The sequence below is a fragment of the Paramisgurnus dabryanus genome, chromosome 13 (assembly GCF_030506205.2).
Source record: "Paramisgurnus dabryanus chromosome 13, PD_genome_1.1, whole genome shotgun sequence".
In the NCBI taxonomy this organism is placed as follows: domain Eukaryota; kingdom Metazoa; phylum Chordata; class Actinopteri; order Cypriniformes; family Cobitidae; genus Paramisgurnus; species Paramisgurnus dabryanus.
Window position 1 is genome coordinate 16,099,087 of NC_133349.1, and position 16,236 is coordinate 16,115,322.

Sequence of the window (16,236 nt, forward strand, 5' to 3'; positions counted from 1 at the left end):
TTTTCTGGTGACTTTGGCCCTTCATGTACATCGCCTCTGTGTACCTACCATATATTTAATACTATTGGCAGGTGCCCATGTTGCAGGTTTAACCTAGGAAGACAAAATATAAAAGCATGAACATTCTCTCATAAATTTCTCACCCTCAAGACACCCGAGGTGTATGACCTCATTTTTAGGTTGAACACAAAATCAACATTTTGATTAAAATCCCATGTTTTATCCATTCATTATTTAAGTAATTTAAATGACTCTTGTGTTTTACTGTTACCTTTGTAGTAAATACACAATAGTAATTTGAATTACTTTAATGATTCAATTATAATAATAATAATTTCGTGACTTTAATGATAATTTTCATGTTTTGGTGAACTATTGTATGGCTTTAAAACAGCTGATAAAACTCCCTCACTTCAGAAAGGCTTGTTAGCCGCAAGAACCGACAGGCGGATGACGTCAAAGTACCGCGAGTATCACACGGAGGAGTCTGCTTTCAAATAGCTCTCGCGAAACTTTGACGTCATCCACCTGTCGGTTCTTGCGGAGCCGCATGACGTCGAACAAGCATACTGGTGCAAATCTGCATAAAGCGACAAAACACATCCAACCTCTAGATGGCAGTATGCAATTTAGGAAGCTCCAAAAAATCACTGATAAGCTGCAGAAGAAGTACTTCGAAAACAACATGTCTGCGCACAGAGACAGTGCACACGCTGTGGAATTTAAATATATAAAACAGTGTTACTAAGTTGACAAAACAAAGGTTTGTTTAACTATTGTTTATATATTTTGCCCATATACAACAGTTTTAATATTCTGCATTCTTAATTGAGTTTAAGACTAATGCTCGGTTTTGCAGTAAAGGATGTCTAACCCGGGGAAGGGAGCATCGAAGAAGGAAAAGAAGAAGCCCCTACCAGTGAAAACCTCTTTGAATAATCCATACACCCTTCACTGGAGCCCACTGGACAAAGAACACAAGCATTTTATTCTGAACACACTCAAAGACAAAATAACTGCTGTCAATCTTCAGAAGAAACGAGTGAATACGTTTCGTGATTGGGGAAACAGAAGGAAATCAAATAAAAAGGCATCAACACCCACTGAAGAGCACAAGCCAGACCCTGAAGCCCCATCAAAGCCAGCCGAACCGAGCTGGACCGACAAGGAGGCGAGGAAACAGCTTGCCATTGGCATCAATGAGGTCACCAGGGGCTTGGAGAGGAATGAGCTGAGTTTGGTACTTGTATGTAACTCGGCCGTGCCCTCACACATGACAAATCATTTAATTCCGTTGAGTAAAACTAGATCGGTTCCCGCCTGCCAGGTACCCCGGTTGAGCGAGAGCCTCTCGGGTCTTATGGGTCTCAAGTGCGTGTTGGCGCTGGGGTTCAAACGCGACGCCCAGAAGTTCGCAGATGTGGTCGGATCCATCACAGCCGTCGTGCCGCCGCTCAACGTGGCTTGGGTTACGACCGATTTAACCCCCGAAGCGGTAGAAATAAAAGGACAAGCCGAGGAGGAACAAACAGAGACAGCAAGGGGGCAAAAGAGAAAACTGGAAGAGATATTGGGTGAAGCCAGCGAGGCATCTCCTCCAGTCCTTCAGCCTCTGAAAGTAAAGAAAATCATCCCTAATCCCACGAAAATTAGGAAACCAAAAAAGAAAGGAAAGCAAAAATGATCCAAGTGTCAGAGTTTAAGACAGCCAACTTGTTTAATGTATGCAGTGTTGTAGACAGGTGGCCAAGTTTTCTTTTTTAATAGTTTACAGAGTAAAAAGACTCCAATTAAATTTAAATTGTAGATGCTTTTATTCAGTCAAATATCCATGCTGGTATACCTTGATGTATATTTTTGACAATTAAGATATTTGGGTGATTTGTCATGGTGCTGGTACTTATTCCCATATCAGTTCTTTAAACAACCTGCAATGGAATCCAATAAAAATACTGTTTCAGAAAGAGAAAGCTGATCATTTAAAACTACACATTTGACATTTCAAAAAAAAAAAAAAAAACTCTCTTAAATAAGGCAAGTACTCTGGGTGTTCTCACTAAAGCCCAGTTCTGGGTTTATGGATTGACAAAAATGAGATCATGCTCATTTCATACAGCAAGCTTTAGAAAAACTTACTCAAACTGACATTTACAAAGTGCCCTGGATGTTACAGAATAAACCACAGATTGAAATAAAGTTAAAATGTGGGACATCTGAGAAGAGTACCTTTCTTTTTAGCATGTTCGGACGTGCTCTTATTTAAAAGCATATTGTTGATTTAAATACATAAAAGCAAACCGAGACAAGCTGTAGTAACACAAAATCATTTTTTGCTAATATAATAAAAATTGTTCACATGTAGGGGTGGCACAGTTGTCATGACCACCGCACCACCGCGGTGGTGCATTGCCACCGCAGTGGTGAAGTGCCACCGGCGGTTGTGTGACGTCACATATCAGGTGAATGATTAAACAAAATAATAAGTAAAAATTGCAGTTTTTTGTACACGTGAAATAATAATAACAAAAGTTGTACAGTAATTTATAGCCTAAGATACAAATTTATAACATTGTTTTATGTTAATACACAAATCTCCACTACATTACCATATGGCGTTTCCACCAAACTGGTGGATTTTAGCATAACTCAGCACGTTGGAGTTTAGCCATGTCACTGTGTTGTGCGTCTGCGTTCGTTTCTTTTGGTCTCCAGTGACAGTGAAATACATACACATCACGTTTGTCTTTTGTTGTGAAATAAAATTTTTACCAGGTTAAAGTCGCGCGCATTTAGTGAAATGTTATTTTCTTTCACCATTTAATCCACCCTAACCCCCCCCATGGACCCCACCACCGCAACACCGGCGGTTGTTGTTGATGGTTCCACCGCGATGGTAAAAATTTGCCACCGTCACAGCCCTATTCACATGTCAATATGCTTCACCCTAACAGTGATTGTAACAGACAGCCAACTGAACAGCAAGCAAGTGTTATGGCTGCATTGCCAATTTTAACAAAATAACAACATAGACGATTGTTCTTATCTCCTTGTGCTTAAATACAGGAAAATCACCAGGGCTTTATAGCAAACGAACCATCGAATGAGGTTATGGTCTCTGCAAAGAATACTGAAAGAATAAAGAAAACCAAGAAATAAGAGAAACATGTAACTTAAATACAATTCTAAATGTCAGAATTGTTGTTCTAAAATAATAATTTAAAAGCACTAAATAATAAAAAAATGAAATGGGCTGTGTAATGTGTAACAATGTCTTCATGAAAGGAAATTGAAATGAATTCACATTCAAAATTCTACACACAAAACATTTTCTTCAGCAAAAATCTTAAAAATGCACCTCAGAGCTTTCCGGCCCTTTATAAACACGTTGATGATGTGCTTCAAAACGCAGTACATTCTTCCACACATGTAACATAAACTTGCTTTCACACAGACAGCAGGAACTCCAAACGGCATACGACTTCAAAGGCAGCTCCATAAAAAAGACTTTGGATTTCAACTCCCCGTCCTGGTCCATTGTAAACCACACAATACGTAATAAATATCTGGCATTAAATGTACAGCTTGCTAACTCACACAAATTTATCAACGCACCTTCATAATACAAAACAAATGAACAAAAACAAAACATATGAGATCAAACATATGTCTGTGAGAGGATACAGTTTGGATGTTCAGGGAAATACATTTGTATACAGCTTGTGGATGTGTTTGACGTTGATAATGTTTCTCACATTCTCTGAAAGAGAGAGTCAAAGACAAAGAGAAAAGAGGGAGACACCCTCGATAACCGGAACAAGACCTAAGAGAGCTGCACATCACAACTCATTCACTTTGAATGGATGTCAGTTTTTCCTCTTTATATAGATTAAGTCCAAGTCAAAAATTCTGAGATGAACCTTTAAGTCAGTCTGCATCCAAAGCGAAGCAGCCAGTTACTGTAAAACAAGGCCAACCTGGAAAGGATAAGGAATTGAATTAAAACACTGAAATTACCATTGTTGACTGACGGACAGTGTATTTTATTTATTGTATGGTAGATCAATGCTAAATCCACCTTGCATGTGACTACCAACTTGTTTAATAGGTCATTTCTGTAAGGCTACTTTACACCGGTTTTGATAAGGGCTGTGACGGATCACAAAACTCATAGTTCAGATCACATTACGGTTTTTGAGGCACGGATCGGATCATTTTTCGGATCAGCAAAAAAAAAAAGGGTGGGAAAAATCTAATAACAAATAAAGAATTTACAAACTTTTATAAAAAAGAACAAAGTTGCACAATAAGTAAGGTCTAAAATTAGCATTAGGTACAGAAATCAAATTAAATGAATAATAACACTGTCTTTATTGTACTTGAATTAAATATTATTATTATTTTTTTTATAGCCACTGAAGTGATTTTCTCTTTGTCTTGGGTTGTTTGATTAACATAAATGACACAGACTTAAGTAGGTTAATTGAGGTTACTGTCTGTTTAAGACCAAATAAGCACAGACTTTTTTCTGACTCTATAATTCACTTAAGACATAAACAAATGTTTTTATTAGAAAAAGAATACTGTGGAGATCATTTTGTGTGTATGTGCCCTGTCAAGAACAGAAAGATTTTATGTTGGATTACTTTTTGAAATGCGTCTCTCCGTATATGAACTACTGAGGGCACTTAAACGCGTACACACACACAGGTGGAGGGCGAATTCCAAACAGCGCTTCGGGAAGAAGATGCAGCACAAACAGTCAATTCACATAAAAACGTTGAGTTGTTTTTTTATTGCTCTATTCAGCAAATGTATGTTTATGGACTGCAGTATGAGACACAGAAGCGCAACTCTCTCTATAGTTTACACACAAAAAGTTCTGATCTATGAAGGGATGATTAAGTTACCTCTGGTTGGAGCTGGACCGGACACATTTAACCGCATTTGCAAACTCACTTTAGCGTCTTTTTGCGGTCAAATTGTTTTAAATCACTTGAGTGTTAACATTTGCAAGCCTTAGAAATACATGCAAATGATAAACTTTCCCTAGTTTAATTAGCATATTAAAGGTGGAAAAGAGGATGTTTGTTTAATACATTTTTGCAATATTACTTGAAACTGTCTTTACTAAATGAAAAAAGACTATTTATTAGGTGCACTGAAAGTAATATTATTAATATAAGTCATCTGTGCACAAGATAGGGCCTTAAAAACATCAGCCAATTGCTCATGCGGTCATCGCATAAGCGATTGGCCCTCTGGCTTGTCAATCACTGCCATTACGATCCTTGTGAGAGACGTGCGCGCTCCAGTAACTAAACACAGGCGACGCATGCGCATAGCGCATGAACTCCGTCTTAAGTTTCATTTTGTTTTCATTGTCGATCCTGCTTTCCTCCTCGAATTTGCACCACGGTAGAGAAGAAACTCAAAGGAGGACGCAAAAGAAAGACTTTTTTAAGCCGCTGGGAATAGGAGAAAATTGTCAGAAGAACGTAATGTAAACAGAGTCATTATTGGAGAAACATTTCAACGCTGGAGAGCAATGAAGGAACAGAGAGGTGTCAAGACAGACGCGCAGTTTGCAAAATTCTTCCCGACAGGTAACAGTGATTATTCTTTCTTTGTGGAATAATTATTGTTGTACTGTTATTCAAGTATATTGACGTTGTTCTTGTACTGTAGTTGTAAGGCAGTGACCAGTCTGCTACATCATGCTAGTTGAAATGGGAGTAGCGTAGACCGATCTAACATTTTAACGTCTTATTTGTTTATTATCATCATTTCACACAATGAACCCACTGACGCGAGTCACGCGACACAGCATATGCCGGTGTTAAACAAACACTCGTGTTCAAATATTCGTGCACGAGTTTTGGAAGGCGTTCCCTAGAAATGAGCTGTGAAGGAGGGAGGCTGTTCTTACGCATGCGCTCATTTAAAAAACTCAGTAACCGTTTTTGGATTCTCAGTCGGCGAAAAACATCCTCTTTTGCGCCTTTAATCCGCAAATCGCATACAAGCCGAACCTCAGGTCGTGATCTTTACGGATCAACTGCGATCCGTCACAGCACTAGTTTTAAGATAATAGAGAACACTAATCAATAAAACACATCATTAACAATGTAGTTTGCGAAGTCATCCTAGCAATTTAAGAGTATGTTACAGACCTTTCATACCATAATATCCTTAAATGCGGGGTACATGATCTCTGAAAGCCAATATTGACATTTAAAATCACCTACACAAACACACCCCTATCCCAATAAAATCTAAAACCTTTTGATAGACCCACCCCACACATACACAACCCAGGCAATGATGTTGGCTAGTAGACACACCCCTTACAAGAGTGTTTTGGTACTCGGCCCGACTCCCTTTTCCAAAGTGTTCCAAAAATCATGCACCCCACCTTTAACCACCAAACACGATGAAACAAGTATTGTGTTAGAAAAAATTAGGGGGAAGTAAAAATATTTAAACTTACTTTTTCTGGGTCCATAGGGGGACATTTCCAGTTATACAGATAATACTGCAGGTTACCATCTCCAATCCCAAACTTGAGCTTTTCCAAGAAAGTCTTATTGTCCATTAGATCCAGTGCATTAAAAACATCGAAACCTTTCTGTTGTTCGGAAACATCCCCCCAAGAAAGAAAATGAATATGAATACATGATAATGCTGATCTAACATCAATTCATTATTAATATACTATTATCCATGAAGAATTAATCCAAGCTCATTTATTGTGACTAATGCTAATGGATCATCCCAGTCTGATGTGTTGTGCAGTGATTGTACCAGTTTGGCTAGGATGAGAGCGTCGTTCATCAGGTCTATGAGCGGCGTCTCTGTATGGACATTGTAAAAGGAATAAGCGGCCTTGAGGCTTTTGTGCAGAGGATGATGCATCACCGTAGATGGCAGAGTGTAGAAACTGATAAAGTCTGTTAGCAGCCCACCAGATCCCTTTGAATACGTATAAAGACATGAAGTTAATCACACAATTAAATCATAAATAAGTAATCACATATTTGTAGGACTTTTCTCAGCATGTACCTCCACTACAAAAGTGTCAATGATGTTCTCCTGTGGTAGGAACCAATGCTTCACCTCCTCTTCACCCATAACAGGTCTCAGGTGAAACTTGCTCAGGTGTTTCTGCAGCAGTGCCGTCACCTTCTTCACATCTCCCTCTAACATCACCCTCAAACCAGGAGTACGAGTACTCTACGTGAAGAATAAGATGGATAAAACCAGTGACTGACTATACAGTAGCTCAAATACAACTTTTCATGTAAACATACATAATAAAGTAACAAAGAGGCTTACATCAGGTAATCTGTAGAGTTTCATTGTTCGCTGTAGTGTCATGTTTCTGCTGAGGTGGGAAAACTTTACCTCTACAAGTTTTCTGGGGTTAAGAGAGCGATGCCAGTACCTGCAAAGATACACAAGCTAAAAGGTTCAAGACTTTGACAAAATGCTTCTACAACTAAACAGGCAAATGAGATCGCATCTGTATATTAATGATGATATATCGCTCAGATTCGGTACCTGCATGTGGACACGGGTTTGGGCAGCACAACACCGGCAGTGTACACAGCCTGGAAAATTCCTTCTAAATTGACCCGCCGCGTGATCTCTCGGATCAACACCGGAGCGACACGCTTTGAGCGTAATTTCTTATGCACACACAAGAAGTTTATTTCCACCATCTTCTTCAACCTTAGAATGCAGAAAAGAAAAGTGATACAGTGAGGGATGGATGAGGATGTAACATTCCCAGGCTGATGTGATGTGGCTTAAACTCACGTGTCATAGATGTGGATGTCAGCAGGAATGGCACTGATGAACCCAACAAGCTTTTTATTGGAGGAAACCCTGACACCACAGTGCCAATGGGGCAGCCAACCCGGAGGACGTAACGCCCTTACAATGAAAAATAGTAAAGACAATAGGGTATAAATAGGATATACAGAAAAGAAGATAAGAGGGTTGCTTTGAAGTGATGGGCCTCAAAACTGTCATGCATTTAAATTGCATGCGGTAAGCAAATGTAATGCTGCTAAAGGTGTTGTATTGGTATTTGGAAGATTATAAATACCTAAAACTTTTATTAAAAATGGCAGCTTTTCAGAATTTGCAGATAAGAAATGATGAATTGTAAAGCCTTGTGGCGTGTTAAGCATGAATAGACACACATAGGAGATAGTTTTCTTGAATAAGGCTATAATTAATTACCAACAAGTAATCATTTCATTTAACCTGTTAACTTACCATTTCAGAAAGTTGGGAGAATAGTCAAATCTAAACATGTTGTCATCATCTTCAACATAATTTTCATTCAGCAAAGTGTACAGCTCTTTTAGCTACAAAACAGAACGAGAGAATTTAAAAAAATTTTTTCTTCATATTGTCACCGTACTTCATATATGTATATACTGTACATACCACTTCGGCATTGCTGAGGTCCAATGTGTCCCACATAAATCCCTGTGGGAGGGAATATGGCTCTTGTCTGATATTTTCTTTATCTGGTTCAATTGGCCCATGAGTTGTCACCACCTCATCTGCAATGAAACAGGGAATTTGTGTAGCATGATTGTGAAGTCTATTGATTTTATTGGTGTGTGGAGAAACATTTCATTTTTTTTTCGTCATTGGGCTTTCAATCAATACATTTTGTCCAGCCTTCTGAAAGCCATACTGCTTTATATGACCATTTGGTGAGCTCTAAAATGAACTTGGACTGTGCAGCAAATGGCCAAAAAATGGGATTGTGGTACACATTTACGAAGTAAAAATGCAAAACCCTCTAAGTGCTTCTGAAAAAGCATTTTTTTATCAGGCTCTTATTAGTCAAAAATTGAAATGCCTTTTTTTCAAAAATGCCACTTTAGTCATTTCATTAATATTTTACACATTTTTACTTTTTCATAGTAAACAGTGGCAAAATCACTAAAGATTAGGGCTGTCAAAAGATTAATCGCGATTAATTGAATACAAAAAGTTTGTTTTTGCATGTGTGTGTGTGCACTGTGTGTAATTATTTTGCATATATAAATACAAACACATGCATATATGCATGTTGATGTTTCTAAAGTACATACATACATACATACATACATACATACATACATACATACATACAAATTTATATATAAATAATAATTACAAACAATAATATATTATGCAAACACAAACTTTTATTTTGTATGCGATTAATCCTTTGACGGCCCTACTAAAGATGCAAACATTGCAAATAAGAAACTGAACCACACATCAAGGGGCGCTGTGATCCTCCATGTGTGACTGCCACATTCAGGTTGTAATAAGACTCGAGTACTCACAAGGGACACGAGTTGTTTGAATGTAATTCATGGTCGTTTCACTTGCCATTGTTCATATAATTCTTCTTATGTGCACTTGCGTTTAGCAGATTCTGCCAACAAAGCGGTATTTCTAAATGGCCTGAGGCCGTGATTAAGAGTATTTAAAGTGAAGGTATTTGATGAACGTATAATACGTGCCGAAAGCATTCATTGTCAAATTTTTGACAGAGGTGGCGTTTAGCAGCTTTTGCATCCGAGCTTCTCATTAGTACTTCCCCACCAGCTGCGACTGATTTAATCCACACTGAGTTTGTGTTTGTTTGCTGAATGCAACACTGTTGGATGAATGAAATTATACACAACCTTCCAAATTCTGACTGTGCAGATTGCCAAGCTGCTTACAAGTTGCTGATTGTTGTATAGGAGCAGAAATGCATAACTCACTAAGTTTGGGCACAGGCTGAGTGTCCCAGAACTGGTACTTGTGCTTTGTGGCCTCGTCTATGTTTTTGGCTGGACCTTGACAAGTGGACAGGAGCTCCATAGCTCTCTGAATGTCCTGCAGTTTCTGCATGGGGATGGCAGGGTTCTAAGACAAGAACAGAAGCAAATCAGTTATGGCCTAAACAGTTTGAAACAAATCTATGGAATTATATACAATCTTTAAATAGATTTCAAGGTAGTAACCTTTATCTCCTGAGAATCAGAGGCAGAATCAGACTTGGTTCCTCCTGAGCTTGGCTTCTCCTTCTTCCTCTTCTGTTTCTTTTTCTTCTTCTTTGCACCGAGATCTCCACCAGGACTCCTTAACAAAATCACAGCACCTTTGATCTATTACACGTACCCGACTCCATATGCTTACAATCATACATGGAAATCACTTCCAAGTCAAAGACATGTAAAACATGAGGCTGTCCAGTGCACTGACTGATCAGATAACAATGGCCGGGGCGGTGACTGCACCATGAAACCTATAAAGCTAGTGTCTGTCTGTCTGTTCACAGAAGCAGATCCAACTTTATGGGACTGGTCTGCCTAACAACAGCGGATCTGTTATTCCTGCATCCCTTAAAAAGCGACATCATCCTGATCCACGGCGTTAAAGATGCTTGACTGCAATGCTGCTCCGCTCATAAAGAGGAACAAGCGTGTTTGTATTGTTCATGACGAGGAAGACACATGCTTGCTATTTAATCATCTAAACGGGACATTGGTGGATACTTTGAAACCGCTAAATGTCACGAAATAGATTTAAAACAACCGAGACACTTATTTGAAAATACTTAGTTGACTGCTGAACTCATGAAGCATCCACATTGGCATAAAGGTAGCTACGGCTAACTATTTTTATTGATACAACCCAACCCACTGCTTAACATCCACACTTGTCTAAACGATTTTAATCATATATATAAACATAAAACAAGCTAGTCCAATAGCAGGTTATTTTAAAATGCACACATTTCGCCTCGTGATAACCTGGTTGCTAAGCTAACCGTTTGTTTACATCTCGCGAGCATTTAATCGACGACGGCGAGCTGTCGCGCATGGTTTCCCGCGTGCCTTCTTGCACTCACCCCTGCATGTACTCGTTCTCCTCCTCGTTGTCTCCATCGATGCCGCAGGTGTCCTGGTCGTCCAGCTCCAGGCTCTGCTGGCTGGCCGCGGACTCGCTGTCCTCCGCCATCATGGATGAATCTACTGCAAATCCTCACGACAAACAGCGCTCAATGAAATCCACGAAAACAGCACCGTCTACCGATAATTTCCACTAACAACCGGCTCGAGCAGATTTTGCGAGACACCCCTCGCTGCAGCCTGCAGCGCGATGACGTGGTGGATTAATCCAATACGTAGTGGATGTTCAAACACGCATGCGCCGTGAATATAATGTTACGCGCATGCGCGGTGGTGTGTTGTTATTGGTGAACAATCGCACGTGCTTTGGTATTTCAAGAAGAATCTGCCGAAAAACGATGGATTATTTAACAACAGTGATTGTATAAAGGTAGGTAATTAATCTTTTTTTACTGATTTGTTGTTTCAACATGTATAGTCTTGTGTAACGTTAGTGTTAGGTGTCCGAAGCGGTATAAAGGTGGCTTAATATGTTCACAGCGATTCTCATTTAAATCTTATAACATTACTTCAGAACATATATATGCATATATGCCAACCGTGGACAGACTGCAGGTCTAATGTAAAACTAACCTGATTTTGCTAGGCTAACTAATGTTTTTTTTTTGCTATTGCATTGTTCTAGATGAATGTCTTTTAAAAGGACATTTGCCCAGCAATTTCAAGGTGCATATACTGTTACCATCACTTAATCTTAAATTAATACATCTGGATTGTATTTTTTATAAAAGAGGCTTAGTACTTGTATGTTAACAATCCTTTGCATTTTTATTTGAAAAGGTCAACTTTTGACTGGATTTGGCAAGATGCCCTTGCTCATTAAAGAAGATGGAGATGTGGCTTTCCTCAGACTGTCTCTGACATGCCAGCTTTTTCACCATGTTGTTAGTGAAGCATCTTTCAGAGAAAAGGCTCATGTTGTCTGGCTTGACAGTGAGTTATTAATTTAAACATTTTCCCATAGCTAAATTGGTAGAGCATTACATTACTAGCAAATATTATCAGGGAACACACATACTAAATAAAGCATGTTACTGTAAGTCACTTTGGATAAAAGCATCTGCCAAACGTGTTGTAAATGGATGCTTATACTGTAGTAACAGTGTTTTTTTATTCATATAAAGTATCCCTAGATTTAGACTATACATTTAAGTTAATTTTTAATATTTATTTTTCTTTCTTAAAATAGGTGTTGTCAACTGGAACACATTCTCCATGGTGTAGAGATTTATTTACAGACTGTCCACCTGGTCGAGTTGGAGGAAGGGTGTCCCAGGGAGGAATTGTTCATCTATTCTGGATCAGTAAAGCAGTGGTGGCGTGGCACTGACCTTAAACTATTTAAGATCAAACTGTGACAAAAGCTTTACCTGACCTTACTGCAGTCAGTTATATGTGACCTTGCCTGTGAAAAAACAGGATAAGTCTTGAAATGTAATTATGATATATTGAGCATCAAAGTGTTATTTTCATTAATCTCACATTGATTTTGATATTTGACATGATTTTACTCAGTCAACCCCACACACCCAGACAACACTTTCTTTGAACTTTTGCCCTTTGGCGCTACAGAGCACTGAATACTAGACACAACAACCGTTTGTTCCTCAGGCTAAAACCTAAACAATAAAAGCACCCATAACTTCCACACCTGTAACTGTATATTTTTTATAATCACCACATACTGTACATCTGTAAATACTATTCTAAACTGTAAATATCACCTATTATCTATCTGTACAATAACAGCATCTGAACATCCATACATGCATCACTACACACAATTGTAAAAAAGGAGAAAATATATACATATACTTACTGTACCATACTGCTTATTTAAATTATTTTTGTTTTTATGTGACTAGTGTGTTATTGTCTTCAATTTTACTTAGTTATTCTATGTATGTCCGTCACCAAGAGAAATTCCTTGTATGTGACAAAAACATACTTGGCAATAAAGCAGATTCTGATTCAATATTAAAGATATCAAGGTTATATTTTTACAGAATGTTGTTTACATTATGTAGGATGAGTTAATGTAGAAACTAGTAAATCACAGAAAGATGACTATAGCTGGGTTTTCACTAAGTTCATGTTTAGGCCTAATGTTTATTGTTAAAAATTTTTGATATTTGCAGTCACCGATCATCAGTGAATTGAATAAGCTGTGGGGTAAAAGTTAAATAAATAAACAACTTAAATTAATGACAAGTTATTTTTGTTTCGATTTAACAGTAAATAACTTGAATATGAATATATATTTATATATATAAATTTTAATAACTCCAATACAACACTCAAATAAATTATTAATTAAAACGTTGCATATCATTGCTAATATACCTTATCTTGTTTAAAGATGATTGTTTAATACCGGCTGTGTACGCCACATGTTAAGATAATACATTACACAATGCTAAAAATGTAATATGAGTTTACAGTAGCCTACTCATCCAATACGATCAGCTTTTAGGGATGAATTATGTGATAATAACTGCACTGGACACGCGAAAACATGGTATTATTTTGCACGTGGGTATCCACGTAAACTTATGACTTCTTAACTAAGCTAGGATCACAGCAAATACGTTTATCGGCATTATCACGGCGAATGTGTTAATGTTTGTGTTCAAATACACACAACCGAGCATGTGTATTACAGCATCCACTACGTAGTACGTACTGGATTTGGATTTATATTTACTGCGCATGCGTGTTTGAACATCCACTACGTACTGGATTAATCCACTACGTCATCGCGCTGCAAGCTGCAGCGAGGACTTCTTGGATTTTGCCAAGTGAGGGATTTTCCTGTGTTCCTTGTTGACCCTGGAACAACATATCTGTAGAAAAACCCCAAGCTATAACTTATATCTTTAATCTATAATGTAATTTCATAGGGAAATAATAGGTGAATAACAATAATGTAGAAAAATACCTCAAAGTGACTGTAAGCCTATACTTCACAGTAGTAAACGTATACCTTAAATCTGATTGGTTGATTGGGATGTTGACCCAGAAACATGGGTCAACACTGTGGAAAAAATCAGGAAGGGTGTTAATGAAGACATGGATATAGGCAGGCAGGATAATATGCGTATTAATTTATTTAAAGTTAAAATATTTAGTCCCTTGACTCTATTTAAAATGTTTACGGAGTATGATTTGTTTTCCAGCACTCTGATGAGACAAAATCATCAGATTTAAAAATGGCTGCGATTCACTGGTATGACTCTAGATGGGGACATATTTTCTGTTTTTAATCCATAGATGCAGAACCTCTATGGAGGGATGGTCCCAGACTAAAATACATGTTTGAGCTGCCTTAATTTAAAAACATCTTGCCCTGACATATCTTGACATATAGATGTGCCATTGTTTTGTCTCATGATGCACACCTGTCTTGGTTTTTGTAAGTTGACTTAAATGTGCTAATATAACTAAGGCCTACTCCTGGCTTACCTAAACCCTGCCTGGGAAACCACCACAATATTAATATATGAATACAAATAACATTTGTAGGCCATTTTTAACATTTTATACTTGAGCTCTGCCCCCCCTTGAATTTCACTTTATTCCATCCCTGGGTATCTGTACTTTTAATGTAAATATTGTACAATAATTTAAGTCTAAATGGCCTGTGGCCGGTTGCATAAACATAGCGTGACATTAAGACTTTGTCTTAAGAATGAGTCTGACTAACTAGCAATTAGTTAGGGCTAATTGGTCTTATTATTTGTATTTAAATTAAACCAATCTACCTTTCTATGTAACATACTTAAAACAGGTATAATCAGTCTTGAAGAAAAAAAAATTCATTACTAACTTTTTTCCTTAAAGGTTTATGCAACTGGTTTCGCAGACTAACCTTAAGCCTAAAGTCCCAGACTACAATGCATGTTTAAGCCATTTTAATCTTTTTGAAAACAACTTGCCCTTTCAAATCTTGAAATATACCAGTGCCATTGTTTTTTTTTAAAGATGCACACCAGTAATGTTTTTATTTATTTATTATTATTAAATTAACTTAAATAATTTAACTAAGGACTAATCTTGGCTTAATCTAAGCCCTGTCTGTGAAACCGGGCAAATGTCGTTACTTACTGTATACTTAAGTGTATACTGTTTTATATGTATGAGACTATATCAGGTCTAATCCCACATTTAATGTTTTAATAAAAGTTATGTTGAAATTGTAAATAATTAAAATGTTTTGTAAGATTTAAAGAAGTAAAAATTGAAATCATGTATGTTCAACTATGACCACTAATCTGACTATTAATGTGGATGTATGGTGTTTAATATTCTGCCTTCTTGCAACTAACCTATGCACACAAAGTAGTAGGGGAGAGCAGGGCACAAAAAATGCTTTTTGGCTTTGGCTCTATCATTAAAAAAATATTTAAATTTTGTACACAAATCAACACACACATCTTTGCTACAAATGAACACTTAAAGTTTGTTTGTGGGACCTACCGTTATCATACAATTATATACCGAAAGTGACAGGAGTGCAAACGTTACAACTTACCCCATAGGTGGGGTTAATTGTAATAAACAGAGGGTTTGTTGTAACACCTGCTAGAAAATTAAGTTTAAACACAAATAATTCAATAAAATTCTGTCTATATCTAAAGGCATGTATTGTTTATATCTGCATATAATAGATAGATATCCACACATTCATCCAGCCATGATCCTTCATCTAACCATCCTTGTATTATGCATCAATGCATATAAATATATGTATTTTAAAAGGGCTGCACAATTAAGAATCAAAATTAAGAATGAAAAATCATAATTGGGAGTTGTTTCCCCTAATATTGTATTAACAGTTATCATTTTGATGAATATTTTTTACATTGTTTTCATTTCATTATCATTTTATATCTGAGGCTTAATTGTAACACTGTGTGCTAGCTAACCCTGCTGTGTAAAAATGATTTAAATCCCAGCTATCAGTTACTAGGAGTTGCTGATATGATTCAAAATGGTTTTATGTTATAGGTAACAAGACAGTGATTAAAATAATATAAGGTTGGATTACTCGAAATTGAAAAAACAAAAAGAAATTTACCTCCATGCCTCCAAAACACTCTTTGTTTAATATCTTAACCAAAACACATCAAAACTTTGGCGATCATCTTCTGACAGTAAAAAAAAAAACAAAATAACAGATTGCTCGGGCCTGTATAAATATGTAAAGTAGCCAATTAACCCTGCATTAATTTCTGCCCTACTATTACTCAACATCTAAAGGAAC

At 37.3% G+C, this 16,236-nt stretch overlaps 2 protein-coding genes and 1 long non-coding RNA gene across 4 annotated transcripts; 2 read left to right on the forward strand and 1 right to left on the reverse strand.

Annotated features, from left to right (window-relative positions):
* Positions 1-621: 621 nt before the first annotated feature.
* On the forward strand, positions 622-1,801 carry rpp38 (ribonuclease P/MRP 38 subunit). The gene is made up of 2 exons (XM_065298137.1): positions 622-763; positions 860-1,801. Exon 2 carries the CDS (start codon positions 866-868, stop codon positions 1,682-1,684), a length of 819 nt encoding a protein of 272 aa, XP_065154209.1. The 5' UTR covers positions 622-763; positions 860-865; the 3' UTR covers positions 1,685-1,801.
* Positions 1,791-11,120, reverse strand: nmt2 (N-myristoyltransferase 2). The gene is made up of 12 exons (XM_065245490.2): positions 10,913-11,120; positions 10,023-10,140; positions 9,780-9,924; positions 8,455-8,573; positions 8,281-8,372; positions 7,816-7,932; positions 7,558-7,728; positions 7,333-7,441; positions 7,060-7,230; positions 6,802-6,969; positions 6,488-6,625; positions 1,791-3,974 (listed from the first exon to the last, which is right to left on the reverse strand). The coding sequence occupies exons 1-12, from the start codon at positions 11,023-11,025 to the stop codon at positions 3,954-3,956; spliced, it is 1,482 nt and encodes a 493-aa protein (XP_065101562.1). The 5' UTR covers positions 11,026-11,120; the 3' UTR covers positions 1,791-3,953.
* An 86-nt stretch (positions 11,121-11,206) lies between these two features.
* LOC135788777 (uncharacterized) lies at positions 11,207-12,948 on the forward strand. Of its 2 annotated transcripts, XR_010547451.1 has the most exons (4): positions 11,207-11,343; positions 11,599-11,639; positions 11,754-11,906; positions 12,163-12,948. It is a non-coding gene; the product is annotated as an uncharacterized lncRNA (long non-coding RNA). The 2 variants fall into 2 exon arrangements; XR_010547452.1 differs by lacking the exon at positions 11,599-11,639 and having other exon boundaries at positions 11,243-11,343.
* The last annotated feature ends 3,288 nt before the right edge of the window (positions 12,949-16,236 follow it).